The sequence below is a fragment of the Procambarus clarkii genome, chromosome 16 (genome assembly GCF_040958095.1).
Source record: "Procambarus clarkii isolate CNS0578487 chromosome 16, FALCON_Pclarkii_2.0, whole genome shotgun sequence".
Classification (NCBI taxonomy): Eukaryota; Metazoa; Arthropoda; class Malacostraca; order Decapoda; family Cambaridae; genus Procambarus; species Procambarus clarkii.
This window is the reverse complement of record NC_091165.1, coordinates 25,529,123-25,547,997: the sequence shown is the minus strand read 5'-3', so window position 1 is coordinate 25,547,997 and position 18,875 is coordinate 25,529,123. Positions and strand designations below refer to the sequence as shown.

Below are 18,875 nucleotides of genomic sequence, written 5' to 3'. Positions count from 1 at the left end.
TGGCTCTATCATAGAAATGAAGTACTGTACTGGTAGATTTATTACACAGAATCTTCCTGACCATGCTGTGTGTTTATTATAAAATTTCTCTCCAGGTGTTTTACCCATTTGGTTTTAATTATTTTTTTAATGTTTTAACTACTATGCTTGTCAACAGTATAGGTCTATATTTTAGTATGCAGTCTCCATTGCACAGTGGTAAAACACTTGCTTGTCACTTCGTGAGCGCTTTGTCCTGGGTTCGTATCCTGGCCGGGGAGGATTGACTAGATGCCAATCCTTAACTGTAGCCTCTGTTCACCCAGCAGTAAATGGGTACCAGGTTGTTCTCCATACAAGACAATTTACTTTCCATGATCACCTCAAAATTATCCCTTGCTTGAATTCTTTAGAACTTTTACACATGATTTGTAAGCTGAATGTGGCTTGGATTTACCTATTCTTCACTCCATTATGTGACGTTTGCCATGAATTGCTCTATGGACATATTTTGTCTAGGTCAATTTTAAGGGCATGATAGTTGTTTAGGCTTTTCATTATTCCCAGAAACTTAACAATATCTGCAACATACTCATGTAACTATTTCTTCAGGTAAATCATATGTATAATCAACATTACTGGCAAACCTTGTGGGATTTAACTAATGGCATTCCTCCTGTTCAATTCATTGCCTCTTGTCACTGCTTTTATTATTCTGTTTGTTAATTTTTAATTAATACTACAGTATTTCTCTTACTGTGTGTTCCAACTTCCAGAACAATCTTTTGTGATAAATTATATCTGAAAAAACCAGCGTTGAATGTAATGAAACGCCATTTTCTGGGTGAGTCCCGGAGGCTCCCCGGAGCTATCCCAGGCTGATATGCTAATGTCAGACTTTGGCATCAGTCATGTGTATGGAGTTCTTAGGCCTACCGGGGACCACGGCCAGAACCGGGCCCCCTCAGAGAGGCAAGGGGAGCAATGGCCTATAGAAGCCCCCGTGTAGTTGGAAGCATTCTATGTCTGCCATCGACCGGAACAGGCACCCAGAAAGGTAAGCGCCCCAAAACAAACCCCTATTCTGGTTAAAATTGCTACCTAATACCGAACTAGTGGATAGAACTCCCCAACCGAAAACAAGCAAATTAGTGTGACGTCACACACTGCCGCGCCGCTGTCTGCGCAGCTCCCCCCTCCCCGGGAGGGGGAAGGGGGAGCCCCAGACCCCCCGCGCCGGCTACCCACACCTCAGTTCTTGAGGCTGGATGTCAAAAACGCGAAAAACCGCCGACCGGAGGGAGGGAGGGATGCCGGGGAGCCTCCGGGACTCACCCAGAAAATGGCGTTTCATTACATTCAACGCTGGTTTTCTGGGGGGAGCCCCGTCGGCTCCCCGGAGCTAACTACCCACAGACAGAAAAAGAGGGACTTACCCGGGAGGCGGTCGTCGCTCACCCCTCAACTCGAAGCCGAGACAACTGGCTGCAACCGCCGACCCAAAGCAACACAGGCCCGACGAGGGCCAGGGACATTCACAAGGTAACGAGCAGCCAGGACCCTGTTCGACCGCCAAAATCCCCGCGCCCGAATATCAGACCAAGACATATTCCCAAAGACGGCAGCAAGAGCCGCGAACTTACGAACGTCATGGGCACGGGGATAGACCGCAGGCTGGCTAGACCTAATAACCCTGCGGACGACCTGAGAGACCCGAACCCGCGAACAGGGAAGAAGGGAAACCGGATCAACCCACAGCGCGTCCCCGGACACAGAAGTTGTGGCGTGCAAATAACGGCGAAGCGCCGCAACCGGACACAAAACATGATGCACCCCCGGCCTGACCAACCAAGCATCAACCACCCATGGACCCCTCCGGAACGCAGCAGTCTCATTCTTCGCCAGAAAAGAAGGAGACGGCTGCAAACGAACAAAACTATCACCACGACCAAAAGAGCAGAAACCCCTGCGCCGGAGGAGAGCATGAAGCTCCCCTACCCGACCCCCAGAGGCCAAAGCCAACAAGAAAAGTGCCTTGGAAAAACAATCCTGGACCAAAGGGGCCACAACGAAACGAGGAGATGAAAGGAAAGCGAGCACTCTGTCCAAAGACCAGGACGGCTCAGGCGACGCATGAGCAGGCCGGAGGTGAAACAATGCACGAGACAGCTTGCGAAACGGCGCAGACGTAACATCGATACCGAAAGCAAGCTGAAGCGGCTCCGCCAGCGCCGCACGATACGAAGCGACAGTGTTAGGCATAAGATGACGGTCCTGAAACAACCACGAGAGGAAGGACAAGACCACCCGAACAGACAAGGAGCTAACACGACGAAGACGCAAAAAGAAACGGAAGGACCGCCAGGAAACTTCATACTGCCGCCGAGAAGAAGCCCTCAGGTGGGACACCAACAAGGAGGCCACCTGATCACCATAGAGATGATGATAGACTCGAGTCAAAAAAACCATACGCGAAGACTCGAGGAGAAGATCGAACCAGCCACGTGACGTACCGGCCCGATCTGCTGAAAGAGGCGGAGCCGCGGGAAAACCCTCGGGTTCGGACACCGAGCAACCAGCGCCTGAAACCAAGGCTGGGCCGGCCACCAAGGGGCCAGAAGGACAACTCTCCCCCGGTAAGTCTCTAAGCAAGTCAGGACCTGGAGCAACAGCCGAACTGGGGGAAAGAAGTACAGGAACCCCCACCTCGACCAGTCGAGCCGAAAGGCATCGACCCCAACGGCCTCGCAATTGGGGAAGGGCGCCGCATAAACGGGAAGACGCCGCGACCACGCCGACGCGAAGAGGTCCACTTCGGGGCGCCCGAACGTCTGGCAAAGCCAACGGAAGGACTCGTCGTCGACCGTCCACTCCGTGGAGAGGGGAACGAAGCGAGACAGGGCGTCGGCCAAGATGTTGGACACGCCCCGTACGTGAACCGCCAGGAGAGCCAAACCCCGAGAACTCAGCAGACGAGTCACCCGAAGCGACCAACCCCAAAGAGACAAGGACCGCATCGAACCCCCGTGGTTCAGGCAATGAACCACCGGAGAGCAGTCCGAATGGAGCCGAATCGTCGATCCGCGGGCCACCCGAATCCTCCCCAGAGCAAACCACACTGCCGCGAACTCCCGCACCGTACTGTGAGCTCGACGGAAGGGCGGATCCCAACGCCCCTGGCCGGCCTGGTGAGCACTGGTCACAAAACCCCAGCCGAGAGACGACGCATCCGTGTACACATCGAGCGAGGGCTCGGGTAGGCGCCAAGGCACTGAACCCCGAAAAACCCGAAGAGGAAGCCGGTGACGCAGCAACCGACGCAAGGCCCCCGGGGGTCGAACTCTGCGATCGCGAGAGAGGCGGAAGGGGGAACCCCGAAGGAACCAGAACAGCCGTCGAAGCCAAACCCGACCCGGCGGGTAGACCACCATCGCGAAGTTCAGGCTCCCGCACAGCCCCTCGAGCAACCGCCGGGTGACCCGAGGGCCCTCCAGAAACAGACGAAGGCGGGACCGCAGCCGCAGGAGAGACTCCGGAGGGAGAGACAAGGAGGCGGTCCGAGAGTCCCACACGAGACCCAGCCAAGTCCGAACCTGAGAGGGAACCAGATGGGACTTCCTCCAGTTCACCAAGAACCCGAACCCGGCGAGCTGGGAAAGAACCAAATCCCTGGCTAGCAAGCAAGCTGACTGGCTGGGAGCCCAAACCAGCCAGTCGTCGAGGTAGGCCAACACCCGAACACCTAGGAGACGCAAACGAGCCACCACAACCCGTGTAAGGCGTGTGAACACGCGAGGTGCCAGGTTCAACCCGAACGGGAGACAACGAAAGCGGTAACTCAGACGCCCCACTACAAAACCGAGCCAGTCCCTGAACCGCGGATGAATCGGGACATGCCAATAAGCGTCCCGGAGGTCCAGGGACACCATCCAAGCACCCGGCTCCAAGAGGAGCCGAACCTGAGACAGCGTAGTCATCCGAAAGGAGGGGCAATGAACCCAGGGGTTCAGACGGGACAAGTCCAGAATGAACCGCAGGTCCGCGCAGTCCCGTTTCGGAACCGGAAACAGACGGGAAACCCATCTGAGGGACGACGTCGTTTCGACGACGCCCAAGCGTACCCACTCCAAGACGACTCGACAGAGCGCAGGGGAAGAAGCCTGCCCCGCCAGCCCCGACCCCCCAAAGGGGGGAGGGGCCACCCAACGCCACCGCAGGCCGCGAGACACGACCCGAAAGGCCCACGAATCGTGGGACCAGGCGCGGGCGAACAGCGCAAGCCGCCCCCCCATCGCCCCGTCAAAGGGGCAAACCGCGAAAGGGCCGGCGACCCTTACGAGACCCAGAACCCCGCACAGCGCGAACACCGCGCCGACCAGACGAGGGAGGGTCCGCAGGAGGAGCCAACCCCAAACCTGACACCAGAGGCCTACCACGACGAGAGGAACCCCGAGCCCTGGCACGACCTTTCCGGGAAGACCCACCCCGGGACCCCCGGAAAACCAACAAGTCCGACATCGGACGACAAGCCGCCGACGCAGCCTGAATAAACTGCGCCACGGCCGACTCCCCAAACAGGAGAGGACAAAAAGGGGAAGAACGCCTAAGAGCCAGAGCCCAAGCAGATTCCACGGAGGAACCCAGCACCGCCTGCTGACACGCGAGACGGGAAGCATAGAACAGGGAAACCGCATCCCGCAAAATCGGCGTGAACAGCTTCAACAAGGCAGCCGACGAACGCGCAGCCGAGGACAAGGTGCCGGACCCCGGGACGGACCCAAGCGTCCCCACATCCTCCACGAGCCAATCCGAAGACAGCTCCAGGAGGGAAAAGAACCATAAGGCCGAACACAAAAGGCCCCGAGCGCGCAAGTCCTCCGCCACGAGCGCCGCCGAAAGGGAGGGAACCTGCACATGGAGCTGAATAACGCCCACATCGCGGGGAAGGGCAGGGGCAAACAAGCACTCATTCAGGTACTCAAGTTCACCCCCCAGGAAAACCTGAAGCACCGTGGAAGCTTCCCGCCACTCCAGCGTGCGGGAACGACAGAAGGAATGCCAGGAATCCAGACCAAACAAGGGGCAGTCTGCTAGCCAGGATGACTCCGGAACCTCGTAACGGAGCCAGAAAGGGAACGAAGTCCCAAACCTGAACGTGGACGGATCCATTTCCGAGGCATAATCCGGGTCACGCAGGAGGTAAGCTGCAAAGGCCGCTCGCACCACACCAGGTTGGATGCGATAAGCCGAAAACCTCCGGAAGGACGGAACCGACGTACCTGGGGGAACACGGAACCGTACCCGGGGAGGGGCCGACACCAAATCCAACTCGTACGCAGAGGGGGGGAAAGAAAACCCCACTCCTTGTAACAATAAGCCCCGCTCAGTGGGAAGAAAAACCCAGGCGGGGTCCAGCGGGGCCCAAGGCCCCCAAGTCAGCCCCTCCCCAGCCTCGAGGTCCGTCACCACAGGACCCGAGGCCGAGTCCTCTCCCCAAGCCCCGACCCCACAAGACAAGGACGGAGCAGCCGGAAAAGCTGGAGGAAGGGGGGCCCACTGGTCAGACCCTGAAGCTTCGGCCGGGAGACAAGACTCGAATGCCTCTGCCGCCCCCCCGGAAGGGGCAACCCCCGAAGCTGCCCGAGTCTCGAGATCAAGTAACCCCTGCTCCGACCCCGAAACCCTCAGACGCTTCGGGGCCGGAAGCAGGGGCGGGGGACCAGAACGAACAGAAGGGGAAGGACGAGGAGGTGCGGACTGAACCAGGATCGAAGCGACCCCCACCCCCAAGTCCGGGTCTCGAAAAGCAAAGCGGGGCAGCCCCGGGGCATCCGGGGAAGCAACCAACCGAGCGCGTTGCAACAGACGAAACCTAGACTGCAACGCACGTGCCGCCTGTACCCGAATAGAATCATCAGAGGATTGGGTAAATTGAGTCACAAGCAAGCAGCAACACTCACAGGACTCAGGGTCGAAAGTATCACCGACCCAACAGGCAGCGTGGCAGAGGCAAAAACAATGAGGGTCACCCTGAGACAAGGGGACCGAGCAACCCTCAAACTCGCACACAGCGAGTGGGGACTCCGGGGTCACATCCATCGGACCCACGCGCCCCCTAGGGGATTCCCAGGGTCCTGAGCGTTTACTTTAAGAGGACTCGCGCTCAGGTAGTCCCAGGCAGGGTGCTGCAAACCGGCGCCCAAAACTACCAAGCAAACTTCTAAAGCTGAACCCCAGGGACGTGTACACTCACGGGGACCTAGCAGGGGGCGCCACCGAGGAGAACAGTGGAAGGGCAAAAACAAACTGAATAAAATGACAGAACCCCCCACCAGGCAAAAACAAAAAGAAAAGCAAAACCCCGCAAGAGGACAGCGAACCCCAAGGAACAGAGCCGGCCGCGATGTCGGGAATTACAAGCTGAGCAGCACCCTGCGCCCCTACCAGTGCAAACTGCCTCTTACCTGCCGGTAACAAGGGAGAACAGAACACCCAAGAGCCCAACAGGCGGCCGAAAAACCGAAAGGTAAAACGGACCAGCAGAGGCAGACCCCGAGGAGCCTGTGGAAGGTGGCCCCAAGCCCCAAGGGCAGTACTTACAGGGCACCTAGGGAAGGCAGCCCTAGGCGCATGCAGCCCGAGTACTGAAGATAACTCCTGGCTCTCGCACCCACAAAACTAACACCACACTCAAAGCACAGTGCAGTAGCGACACCGGAGCCAGAGCACACGACCATCGCCCATAGCATCAGCCTCAAGAACTGAGGTGTGGGTAGCCGGCGCGGGGGGTCTGGGGCTCCCCCTTCCCCCTCCCGGGGAGGGGGGAGCTGCGCAGACAGCGGCGCGGCAGTGTGTGACGTCACACTAATTTGCTTGTTTTCGGTTGGGGAGTTCTATCCACTAGTTCGGTATTAGGTAGCAATTTTAACCAGAATAGGGGTTTGTTTTGGGGCGCTTACCTTTCTGGGTGCCTGTTCCGGTCGATGGCAGACATAGAATGCTTCCAACTACACGGGGGCTTCTATAGGCCATTGCTCCCCTTGCCTCTCTGAGGGGGCCCGGTTCTGGCCGTGGTCCCCGGTAGGCCTAAGAACTCCATACACATGACTGATGCCAAAGTCTGACATTAGCATATCAGCCTGGGATAGCTCCGGGGAGCCGACGGGGCTCCCCCCAGAAAAAAGCTGGATAAAGTCTATCAAGAGATGGTTGGGCAGACTGCATCTAAACTCTTTATGGTCTTGTCATAAAAATATAGTAAATGTGTTACAAATTACTTTCCAGATCAAAAATCAAACTGTCTGTCTGTTATGCTATTTTTGAGAGATTCCATCCATTTAGTCTATTAGGTTTTCTTATGATTTGTCTACCACACTGGTCAGTGACACTAGTCGATAGTTTAATGAATCTTCTCTGTCACCAACTTTACATGCTAAAAGACTAGTCTGAATATACATAAGTTTAATAATAGAAGGAAAAATTACTTATTACTTAATCCTTCACCAATATTTTCTTTTTTGAGGTTGTCATTATTTCACTCCTATATTCTTAGTCAAGTTTTGTTTTCCACAGTTTCTCTTGCTCCGAAGTTTTGCAATGTCTTTTTTTTTATCTTTATCTGGTGTTTTCGTCTTCTAATTACTTGTTACACCAAGGACTCCATAAACTGTTTTTTAGCCATTTCTCTTATTCAATTGAGTTACTTTTTTGTTTCATCTTGTGGCAACTTCTCTTCCAACTAGGAACTCCAGCATTTCCTTATCTTTCTTGTATGCCATCCCTCTGCTTCATTTCTCTTTCTTCATCTATTAGCCATGCTACCACTAGGTATGTATATACAGTACCAGGATACAGTGATCATGTGCTTCTGCTGTGGTTAAATGTTGTTTATTTCATCAATGTCTGCTTCTCCCTGGGTGAATATCAAAGTTAGTGTGGCTGGTTAATCTATTTTCATTCTTGAAAGATTTTTTTTAAATGTAATTTTTTAATTATATATATATAATATACAGTGGTGCCTCGATTAATGAATTTAATCCATTCCGGCACCGAGCTCGTCATGTGAAATGCTCGTCTTTCGAAACAACAACAACACTGCCGTCGGAGGCATCCGAGAACCAGCAGGAATGCTAGGAAGCACCATGTAGTTTGCTCGTTAATCGAGCAAAAGCTCGTCAATCGGGACAAATTTTCTGCAAGTGGCTCACTCATTACTCGAAATGCTCATGACTGGAGTCGCTCATCACTCGAGGTTCCACTGTATTTACATTGCATTATGAATGTTTTATGTATTGATGAGTGCCTGTATGTAAATTTGAATGTATATATATATATTGTGTGTTAAACAATCTTGGCCCTTGTAATTTTAAACGAAGGAATGTGATTTATAATCCAAAATAGAAATCCGGTATTGTGTAAGTACTCAACTTCATTATAAATTTTCTCTTCCTGCTACACAGAAGACTATTAATCATTAACACCAATATAATCCATATTCATGTCAAATGCAGTACAGGAAAAACTGTTCAGAATTTTATTTAAAAGTCCTGCCTACAGACCAAAATCTATCTTTATTTCTGATGTACTTAGCTTCCTATTGTGTAATGTTATACAGTATATTTATTTACTTTGTCACTTATTTTTTGTATATAATAATTATTTTGTTGAGGCTGTTATATTTTGTAAGTAGAATGTTAAATAATCAACTTCTGTTGGTACGAGAGAGAAGCACAAACTTTGTAAGAAAAGCTATTTTTGAGACTGCAGATCCAACACTTTTGTAAACTGTTAACCAGATGGTTTATTTTTAGCACTAAATATCTGAGACTTTCTAGTATCCACTTTGATATCTGTATGACATCTGGGTTGGTGTAAAATGACATTAAAATTTCTCCTTATAAACAAAGATTTTCTTTTGTATCATCATTTTTTTTTATCAGATACAGTATAGCATTAAAAGTTCTAATCACTTAGGAACGAGTCATCAACACTGTTGGATTGCCAAATCCCATGAGCCCTATTGGTTGCCCAAGACAATTAACAAATTTGCAGACAGAGCCACAAACTTATGAGTAACACGGGCATGAGGGCAGACCACAGAGTGGGTAAATTGGATGACACAGCTGAACACCCGAGACAAACAGGCCCTGGAACAATGAACCACGGACACTATAGAGAACATCTCCAGTCTGGACAGAACCTGGAGCAACAGCTGAACTGGAGGAAAGGGGTAAAGAAGCCTTCATCAACCCAAGTAAATCAGAAGCCACTGGGGTCCAAGTAAGTCGATACGAATAGGTCCCCCTTGGGATAGCTGAACATTTGTAAAGCTAATAGAAGGATGCATCGTCAACTGTCCATTTGGTGGCAATGGGGCAAAAACAAGAGACCAGTCACCAGAATGTTGCACATACCTCAAATGGAAACAGAACCAAGAGCCAAATCCCAGGAAGTCAGAAGACAAGTTATCCATAGCAACCAGTCCCATAAGGAAGACTGAAGCAACCCCCTCCCCTTCCCCTCCCCAAAGTGATTCGGAAAATTAAATACTGGGGAAAAGAGTGGAGCTGGAACATGGAACCAGCTTGGAGATGAAGAAACAGCAGTGTGTTGACTGTCTTGGCAGTGGTGAAAGGGACAGAACAGAAGAAAAGGCATAACATTCAGAGTCAAACCCTGACCAGAAGATAAACCACACAGGCGAAGTTCAGACTCCTGCAGAGCCACTCGAGCAAACGACGAGAGACCCAGGGGGACAATCCACCACCAGCTGGAGACAAGTTTCCAGGTGGAGCATGGACACATGTGGGAGAGGGAAGTCAACAGAATCCCAAACCAGGCCCAACCAGATACAAACCTGTGAGGGAGTAAGTAATTATCAAAAGAAGGCACCAAACCTGGGAAACCTGTGAGGGACCAACTGGGACTTTTATTAATTTACAAGAAACCGGAATCTGGCAAGCTATGCAAGAACCAGATCCTTTGCAGTCTGTGACTGTCAAGGGTTTGCTGTCACATTTTCTATCGTTTGTTTAACTTGCTGTCGTTTGTTTTAATTCATCCAACTTCCTGGTGGTCCTTTCTTGGTAGGATTATTTTTCCATCCCCTGTTCCTCGAGCCTTTCAAGAGAGAGCCAGGTTTTGGCACTGGTTCCCAGTAAGCTTATTATGACTAGTAAAGGTCTGACATGGCCTGAAATGACTGGAGCTTGCCAGGCAGCCAGCACCAGGAAACCATTAATAGGAGTCCTCCCAGAAAATACAGTTATAAGTTAAGAAAATATATTTAATTTCATTAAGTCACACTAAAAACTCAAGTCAATATATACATCAGTGAATAAAAACTGCAAAGAATAAAGAAAATGCTTTAGGACTCTAGCTCTTTTTATAATTCATTGCAATAGCAAGTAGGCATTTGTTTTATCTTGTCAGCTATTAGGCTCTTCAGCAATTATTACAAGGTTGAATGTTCTATTCTTAAGGCAAATATATGTTCCTAATAAGTAACTGACTAATGGTACAAGTGTTTGATTTACTATTATAAACTTTGAACATGTAGAAAATTGACTTTCCATGTCAATTACAGTATATGTAATCCTTATCTAATATCATAAAGCAAAGCCCTGCAGGCTAAACATAGCAAATCCACTATTCATCATCATCTGTATCACTTCCAAAGACTTCTTCACCTTCTCCCACTGCCTTAAACATTTGACTTAAGTTAGATGATGCTGCCCAGAATTTTTTAGAAGCAGCTTGTGCCTCGGCTGCAACCTCTGCATGAAAACCAATATTTTGACCATCAGAAAACAGCTGCATACGCTCATCTAAGGTTTCTGTTTGTCGATTAGGAACAGTGATGATGCTCCAGTCTATATGGGGAGAATTGTCCTGGTCTATTTCTTCATTATGGATGAACTCTTCATCCATTTTTTCATCTAATTTATAAATTGAAGTTTTCGTTTCCCCAACTGGTTCAGATTTGAATTCGGTCATCAATGTTTCACTTTCACCTTCCTGTAATGCAGCACAAGTTACAGCATCATGATTCACAAGACCAAACTTGAGATAGGAATAAGTATCTGTACCAAAATTATCATTGTCACTCCTACGAAGTTCTGCACTCTTTTCTTGACTGTGTAGCTCTTCATTTCCATATTCTTGGTCAGATAGACTGTCACTAATCTCTTTATACTTATGGAAGATGGGAGAGCATATAATCTGTTTTTCCTCTAATTGGCACTGATTTTCATATTCTAGATCTTCAAAGTTAGAAGTCTTAAATTCTGTAGAGCCTTCATGACTTTCAAATGGCATGAGCACACTTCCTTCTTCCTCATCCTCTTTTATTCTTCTTTTCTCATCCTCATCCAATTCATGCTTGAGCTTCCTGTATTCTTGTAATCTCTCTTCATCACTATCTATTTCCTCAATATCTTTTTGTAAAGGTTCACAACCATTTATATCTTTCAACTGAGACGACTGTAGATAGTTGCCGGTAGCACGGCTCTTGCACAGAATGTCCGCTTCCCATACTTTTTGTTCCATCCTCACTTCTTGAGCTTCAGGCATAACACTACCATCATCTAAATTATTCAAAAACTCACCTTTACTATCTTCTTCATCCTTAGAGCTTTCTACCTTAAGAGTCTGTAAAAGATAGAATTTTTGGTTTTAAAAGATACATAAAAGATATCAGAACATTAACTTAAATGAAACTGTGGGAAAAAAATAATTACAATAAGCACTGCATATGGATATATACCCAAATAAAACACACACACACTCCAAACAAGATATATATGGAGCCATTTATCCATTTATGATACAACTTTGGTAAAGTAATTATGGATATATTTTTAAGCAAATATGACTATGTTAAGTACAGTACAAGAATTTTGGCATTGTTACACTCTGAATGCAACTGAAAGAACAACACATTTCAATGTTAGCAAATGTTGACCAGACCACACACTAGAAATTGAAGGGACGACGACGTTTCGGTCCGTCCTGGACCATTCTCAAGTTGTTAGCAAATATAGCAAAATCAATCTGTGCTCTCTTATATAGCAAACAATGTAGCGAGACTTACCTGTGCCTTTTTTGTATGCTGCCTACTCAATGCAGCCATCTCCCGTTGTTCCCACATCTTCCTACGTTTTATTAAAATTGGCTGCAACTCGTTCAGCACTCTCTTTCCTTGTGCCTTTTGTTGTTTCAGTATTTGCCGTTCCTTTCTATTATTTGTTGTCCAGAAATCATTGTCACAATCTTCTCTCTGCTTGACTTTATACTCCTCATCAATATATGCCTCAAACACCTCGTCTTCTATCACAGATTCCTCAATGTCATTAAGCACAATAACTGACTTTTTGGCATCATGCAATAAAGCATTGTTCACTTCGTCACTGGTATTGTGTTGGTGTTCCAACTTGGGCATCAGTTCACTGTCATTTTTACCATATTTTCGGTCAGCTCTTGCTTCTGCTTCTTCTAAACATCCTTGGCATGAATCTAACTCCGTTTTTAGCGCATACAGCTGTTCCCTTACATACTCATATGATGGTAAATTGTTACGATGTTCTTGTTCAAAGTCTTGGGTAAAGTTATTTGAAACATTTTCACTTTCAAACTTATTTTCAAGGTCCTGTACTCTGAATAATGCAGCTTGCATATGTAAACTCAGGCTATGTATTGCTATATACACATTCTTTTTCTTCTCTTCAAGGCTTGTTGGTTTTTCCTCTTCCTGTCTGTCTCGAAGCCAAAAAGATCTGGTATATTCAAGATTGTTCCTGAGGAATTTGGTTTCTCTCTTAACTACAACAACTTGACTGCTTGAAAATAATTTATTACGCATATCATAGAGCTTATCTAGCATCAATGGCTTATGAACACACAGGAGAAGCTCTGTCAAAACAGCTGAGAGCTGAAGCTTTGTGATGGCTACCCATTTCTGTTGAAAATATTTAATTGATATTAGACAAAGCTAATTGCATTCTACAACTTAATTACTCAAATTTATTAAGAGTGCTCACAGCCAAGTCAAGTACATTTTTCAGTCAGGTAATGTAAGAAAAATTACATTTGTGTCCCTTCTGGCAGACTTAATAAATAAAACAAAAATATCATAATCTAAAGAGCACTGTTCAGCTCAGATAAAGTACATACTGTATTATCATTTTGTAGAAGTAAGCATTTTAATAGTTTGACAGTTTTAAAGCCCTACAGCAGTGGACATGCTGGTATCTTCATATAGTCCATGAAGTGTCCTTCAAGTTTATTCAGGCTAGTAATCATTAACCTTCCGTGGGTATAATGAATCTTCAACAATTTGCCACAAGATAATTTCAAATTATTCATAATAATCATATTTACTGGCTTTAGACTTGCTCAAAATGTTTTACAATAATAAGGAATTTTGCAAAAGAACAAATTATTATACATTGTCTTATCTTTATATACAAAGTACAACTGTTCTCTGTCTAACTGAACTGCAAACTGAAGACAATTCCCCTGCAATCCCTAGAAAATTTTGATATATTTTACTATATATAAAGACATGTAATTAAATAAATAAAAATTATGGCATACATTACCTTCAAAAAAGTTATGTATTCAGTGTTACAACCACTTCTTTTAAAATCTGGTGCTTCCACTTTATTAAAGAGCTGCCTCATACAGGGATACTCTGGACTACACTGTCCTAAGTATTGATGGTTCTGATACAGGACTTGCCCCAAAGAGTTTAGAGCAGAGATGAGAGCAGAACAAAGGTTGAAACATTGTGGAAAGTCAGACTCCTCACTGAATGTGGCTGGGATAGATCCTTGAGCTCTAGGGTGAAAGAAATTTATACACTGTGTTGAAAAATATTACTGCTATTAAAATGAAATACACAAAAACAGTTTGATATTTAGTAAGTGCATAGGTGCCTTAACATGAAACACACACACAGTATGTAACCTGGTGTTGCTTGGGTGACAAACACCACAGTTTCACTACTCATTATCTTCATCACTGTAACCATTTTAACTACACACCATCACACCCTTCCCCCCCCCCTCTTTGCCATCTTTCCTACCCTTCACCACCTTCCTGACCCTTCATTACCTTCCCTCTCCTTCACAATCTTATTTTTCACCGCTCTTCTTCCCCAGCACCACCTTCTCTACCCTTCAAAACCTTCCCTCTGAATGATTCCTTACAGAGAATCTTGTACACCACATATGTAAGACCAATCCTGGAGTATGCGGTCCCAGCATGGAAAAATGTAGCCAAAGTTATCATTATAAGGAAAAAATTTGGTTGCATATCAGAAACCTCCAAATGTCTACTTTCTGAGTTAGTCCCCTTAGATCAGTGGCTTCCAACCTTTTCAGGAATGTCCCAATTTTTAATACTCTTAAAAACCCCTTGGAGGATTGTGACCCACCAGCTGAAAACCACTGCCCTAGATGTTCCTAAGACAGGCTCACTCAGTGCCTCATCAGACAGGTTCATGATAGTCAGGGCAGTGTGACATTCCATGCCAAGATATAGAATACCTTTTCTCTATGAGAAAATATTGAGGCTGTACGATGGGAATGAAGCCACATCCCTGGACTCCCCAGGCACACACACACACACACAGATTCCTGAGCCTACTGGGCTCTGTCATATCTAAATTTAAAACTGTGTATGGAGTCAGTCTCCACCACATCACTGCCTACTGCATTCCACCTGTAAACTACTGTGACACTGAAAAAGTTCTTTCTAACATCCCTGTGGTTCATTTGGGTACTCAGTCTCCCCCTGTGTCCCCTTGTTCGCGTACCACCAGTGTTGAATAGTTTATCCTTGTCTACCCTGTCAATTCCCCTGAGGATTTTGTAGGTAGTGATCAAGACAGAAGAGTAATGGGAGACATGATCACTACCTATAAAATCCTCAGGGGAATTGACAGGGTAGACAAGGATAAACTATTCAACACTGGTGGTACGCAAACAAGGGGACACAGGTGGAGACTGAGTACCCAAATGAACCACAGGGATGTTAGAAAGAACTTTTTCAGTGTCACAGTAGTTTACAGGTGGAATGCAGTAGGCAGTGATGTGGTGGAGACTGACTCCATACACAGTTTTAAATGTAGATATGACAGAGCCCAGTAGGCTCAGGAATCTGTGTGTGTGTGTGTGTGCCTGGGGAGTCCAGGGATGTGGCTTCATTCCCATCGTACAGCCTCAATATTTTCTCATAGAGAAAAGGTATTCTATATCTTGGCATGGAATGTCACACTGCCCTGACTATCATGAACCTGTCTGATGAGGCACTGAGTGAGCCTGTCTTAGGAACATCTAGGGCAGTGGTTTTCAGCTGGTGGGTCACAATCCTCCAAGGGGTTTTTAAGAGTATTAAAAATTGGAACATTCCTGAAAAGGTTGGAAGCCACTGATCTAAGGGGACTAACTCAGAAAGTAGACATTTGGAGGTTTCTGATATGCAACCCCATTTTTTCCTTATAATGATAACTTTGGCTACATTTTTCAGCATAAGGTTTTAGTGAACTCATTTCTCACACAGACTGCTGTATGACTTAACCTCTGGTGCCCACTTAAACACAAATTTCTAGATATTGTAAGAATTCTGGGATATAAAGAAACAAAATTGTATAATTATTATTCCATTCATTTCTTTTGAATAATTATTACATTTCTCACTTTCATGAAATGGGAATGCAACAGTCCAGGAAAAAATTAGGAAATATTGTATAATAAAAAAATATTAAAAAGTATCAAAATCTAGCAAGAATTTGATTCTGAATTCAAAATCCATTACATCTGATATTCTCTAGACCCAAATCTGTCCAATCCATCAGATCTTGTATTTGACCGGCTCTGTTGGTGTGGGAATCCACTGTACATGACAATTCAAAATGATACAATAAAATCTAAGAACAGTAGCCCAACCCTGCAAACTATGGCATTAATACTCACAATACAAAACCCTTGGTGATGAGATCAACCTCCTGCAGGAGTCGCACAGATCTTGAAGCGTTTGTGCTCGTTTCTTTCATCAGCAATACAAATTCTTTTATATTATATGTAAGAATGAGATGACGAATAAATGCAGAGCTGAAAAGTAAAACTACTTTTTATAGTTCCAACATAAATTATAAATTTGTAAATAATATTTAAAAAATATATTGACTGATATTTGATTTTCTTCCAGTGTTTCATGTTCCATTATGCATGTTTAAAAGTATTATATATTATTTGGTTGAGAATATAAAGGCACAAAGATATGTTCCATCATTGAGGGTAAGAAAAGCAAAACACAATTTTCAGTCAAAAAAAAATGCTCAATGGATCATAATCCTTTGTGGAATGGTCCACAGTCTCTACTAGTATTCAGACAAAGCTGCACTGTACAGCACATACAATGTCAACTGAAGCATGGTGAGATAAATATAATAATTAGCATTTGACAATATGCTAAAAGTAAAGTTTCATTCAATATATGATCCAATTTCAACGTTTCTTTATAATCACAACTCACGTTTCTTCCACAATCATAATGCCGGGAAACGTCAAAACAATGGATAAACTCAAGTAGCCGAGCCAAGTTTCACAGGCTAGATACAGCACCAACGGCACACTCAGAAGAAATGAGGTGAATCTGAAAGACAAATGGATATAAGAGACAGTGCTAAGGAAAGAGTGGCTACCCACCTTAAGAAAAGTATTTCTACTATATACAGTAGTCATCTTCTACTGGTCAATAAGTAAAGTATAGTATGGCAATTACATCCAGAATAATGTTTTGTGTAGCCACTCCTATAGCAATTACAAGTTGAATACAGTTCCTGAGACAGGCACAAGTTGTATACATTTCTTGTGAAAGACACAAGTTATATACAGTTTCTGTGATAAACAAAAATTCCTAAAGAGTGTTTAACTTATATTCTCCTGAGAGACATAGGACAAAAAGGAATATGATCAAATTTTACAAGTGAATGAAAGGCATTTACAATGAGATACAGTATAAACAAAGCCTTGTAATTGTTAAATTAAGTCAAAATTTTTAATAATTGTCATATATTATTGCCATAAAAATAAATTCAAAATTAAAATGAATATGTGCAAGTACAGCACAGTATGAGTTTGGCAATATGATAGCAGTCAAATTAAAGAAATTACTAGCTAGCATTAGTGGTTAACTGGTATAAATTATATTTTAGTAGTCATAACAAAAGAGGTTAAGGGTTTTAGTTTACAAAGAAATCTTTATAAAAATACTATACTGTATTGATTACTATAACTGCTTATCACATTGCAAGCAGACATCAACTGCTTCACTTAAGCTCTAGCCAAAATTAAATGAGCAAATTTGTTAAAAATACTTAGGGCAAAATTGCTGGGTCTCTACCACCTGAATACGTATGTAGTACTAAAAAAGTAAAGGAAAAAAAAAATATCAGGCTGTTGTGAATGCAAAAATAAAACATGCACATAAAGGTTGTTAGAGTATTTCTTACATTAAATCTGTTTCAGACAGTTTACTTACCCAATGAATAAGACAATCTTATACCAAGAGGTCCATGGAGCAGCAAAAGAGCCAGTGTGATGAAGCTGCTCTCCACCAGGCATAAAGTGTTCTAGGACCAGCCAATCGTCATTGTTCACCAACTTACTCTGCGTAACACACTCTACAATTTTCTTATATCCAACAAGTTCTCGCTATGTAAAAAGAGATACCATTGTTATGAGTGTTTCCTTGCACAAGTTTTTGTAAATACTAAATGATATACCCATAACAGTATTTGCAATATATAGAAATCTTCTAATATAATTGAAATCTCTCTACAAATAAAAAGAGCTCTTATACTGCATGGAAGTGACTTTGTTTGCATCTTACCATGTATGTACCTAAAACAGCTGGATGAAGTCTTGACCATTTCTCTTTCAATGAATCCAGTGTTCCCTGGAATATGTGAATGTCATTATTTTTTATGATTTATAATTTTGTTTTAGTTCAGAAGTGTTACAAGATGAAAATTCACTTTTTCCTAGGCCTTGCATGAACTGTTTCCCGCTAAATGCTCAGCTCAACAAACTGAGTGGAGAAAACCCAGGGTCTACAACAGTGGATGGTTTACCAGAAATTTACCTGGAGAGGATTTCAGAAGTTCTTCTAGTCCCTGTGCCTGGCCTGGGGCCCCTGCAGATTTTGAGAGAGTACTGTATATGCAAAATGATTAAACAAAGGTGAGGAGAAAAAAGGCCCAGCCAGATACCTGGAGGTGGTAAACAAAAAGAACAGCAAAGAAAGCTATTGAAACTCTAAGTGAGAATGAACTCTTTTGCTGTGTACTAGGTTACACTTTGTATATAATTAATGTCTATTAATGTCTATAGTATTATGAAAAATAAAGCAAAAGAATTATATTAGCTCTTATTAGGTCTACTAATTCATCTTGCTTTTAAGCCTAGTATGCCATTTCAAACATTGTATTCTTGGTTTAAGATCCCTTCAAATCATGACTCCCAGATTTCTTTCACATGCAGACTTGGCAATTTCAACAATGTTCAGCTTAAATTTGGCAAGTATTATCATTACCTTGGCATAGAACCCAACATTTTTCAGCTAAGCCTCCATTTACAAATTTTTTTATAATTTTAAAAGCTTATCTAAATCATCTTGGAGTACCTTCAGGATTTGTTCTTGGTATCTTTAACTATAGAGCAAGCAAAGTCACGATTCTCTCGCAGTGGAACCAGACTGGGCTTTATCCAAGGGAAAATCTATGTAATAATGCTCAGAAGAAGAAAAACCGATGGTCAACACCTTTTTATTTTCACTGAAGTCATCCTCTCTCACATTTTCTTTGTGGTGTAGAGTCATCAGCTGAGAAGGTG

The 18,875-nt window shown here is 44.7% G+C and overlaps 1 protein-coding gene across 2 annotated transcripts in view; it reads right to left on the bottom strand.

Annotated features, from left to right (window-relative positions):
* Positions 1-10,243: 10,243 nt before the first annotated feature.
* LOC123759967 (vezatin) overlaps positions 10,244-18,875 on the bottom strand; it is a 9,311-nt gene continuing 679 nt past the window's right edge. Inside the window, exons 2-9 of one of the 2 annotated variants that reach the window (XM_045745226.2) lie at positions 18,805-18,875; positions 17,875-17,940; positions 17,524-17,696; positions 16,516-16,635; positions 15,954-16,091; positions 13,578-13,815; positions 12,071-12,934; positions 10,244-11,628 (exon numbers count right to left, since the gene is read on the bottom strand). The exon at positions 18,805-18,875 is cut by the window's right edge and continues 49 nt beyond it. In XM_045745226.2, the coding sequence (XP_045601182.2) occupies positions 10,627-11,628; positions 12,071-12,934; positions 13,578-13,815; positions 15,954-16,091; positions 16,516-16,635; positions 17,524-17,696; positions 17,875-17,940; positions 18,805-18,875 (2,672 nt within the window). In that variant the 3' untranslated portion in view covers positions 10,244-10,626. Of the gene's footprint in view, positions 11,629-12,070; positions 12,935-13,577; positions 13,816-15,953; positions 16,092-16,515; positions 16,636-17,523; positions 17,697-17,874; positions 17,941-18,126; positions 18,177-18,804 lie in introns of those variants that run through there. The other variant, XM_045745227.2, reaches the window with a different exon arrangement.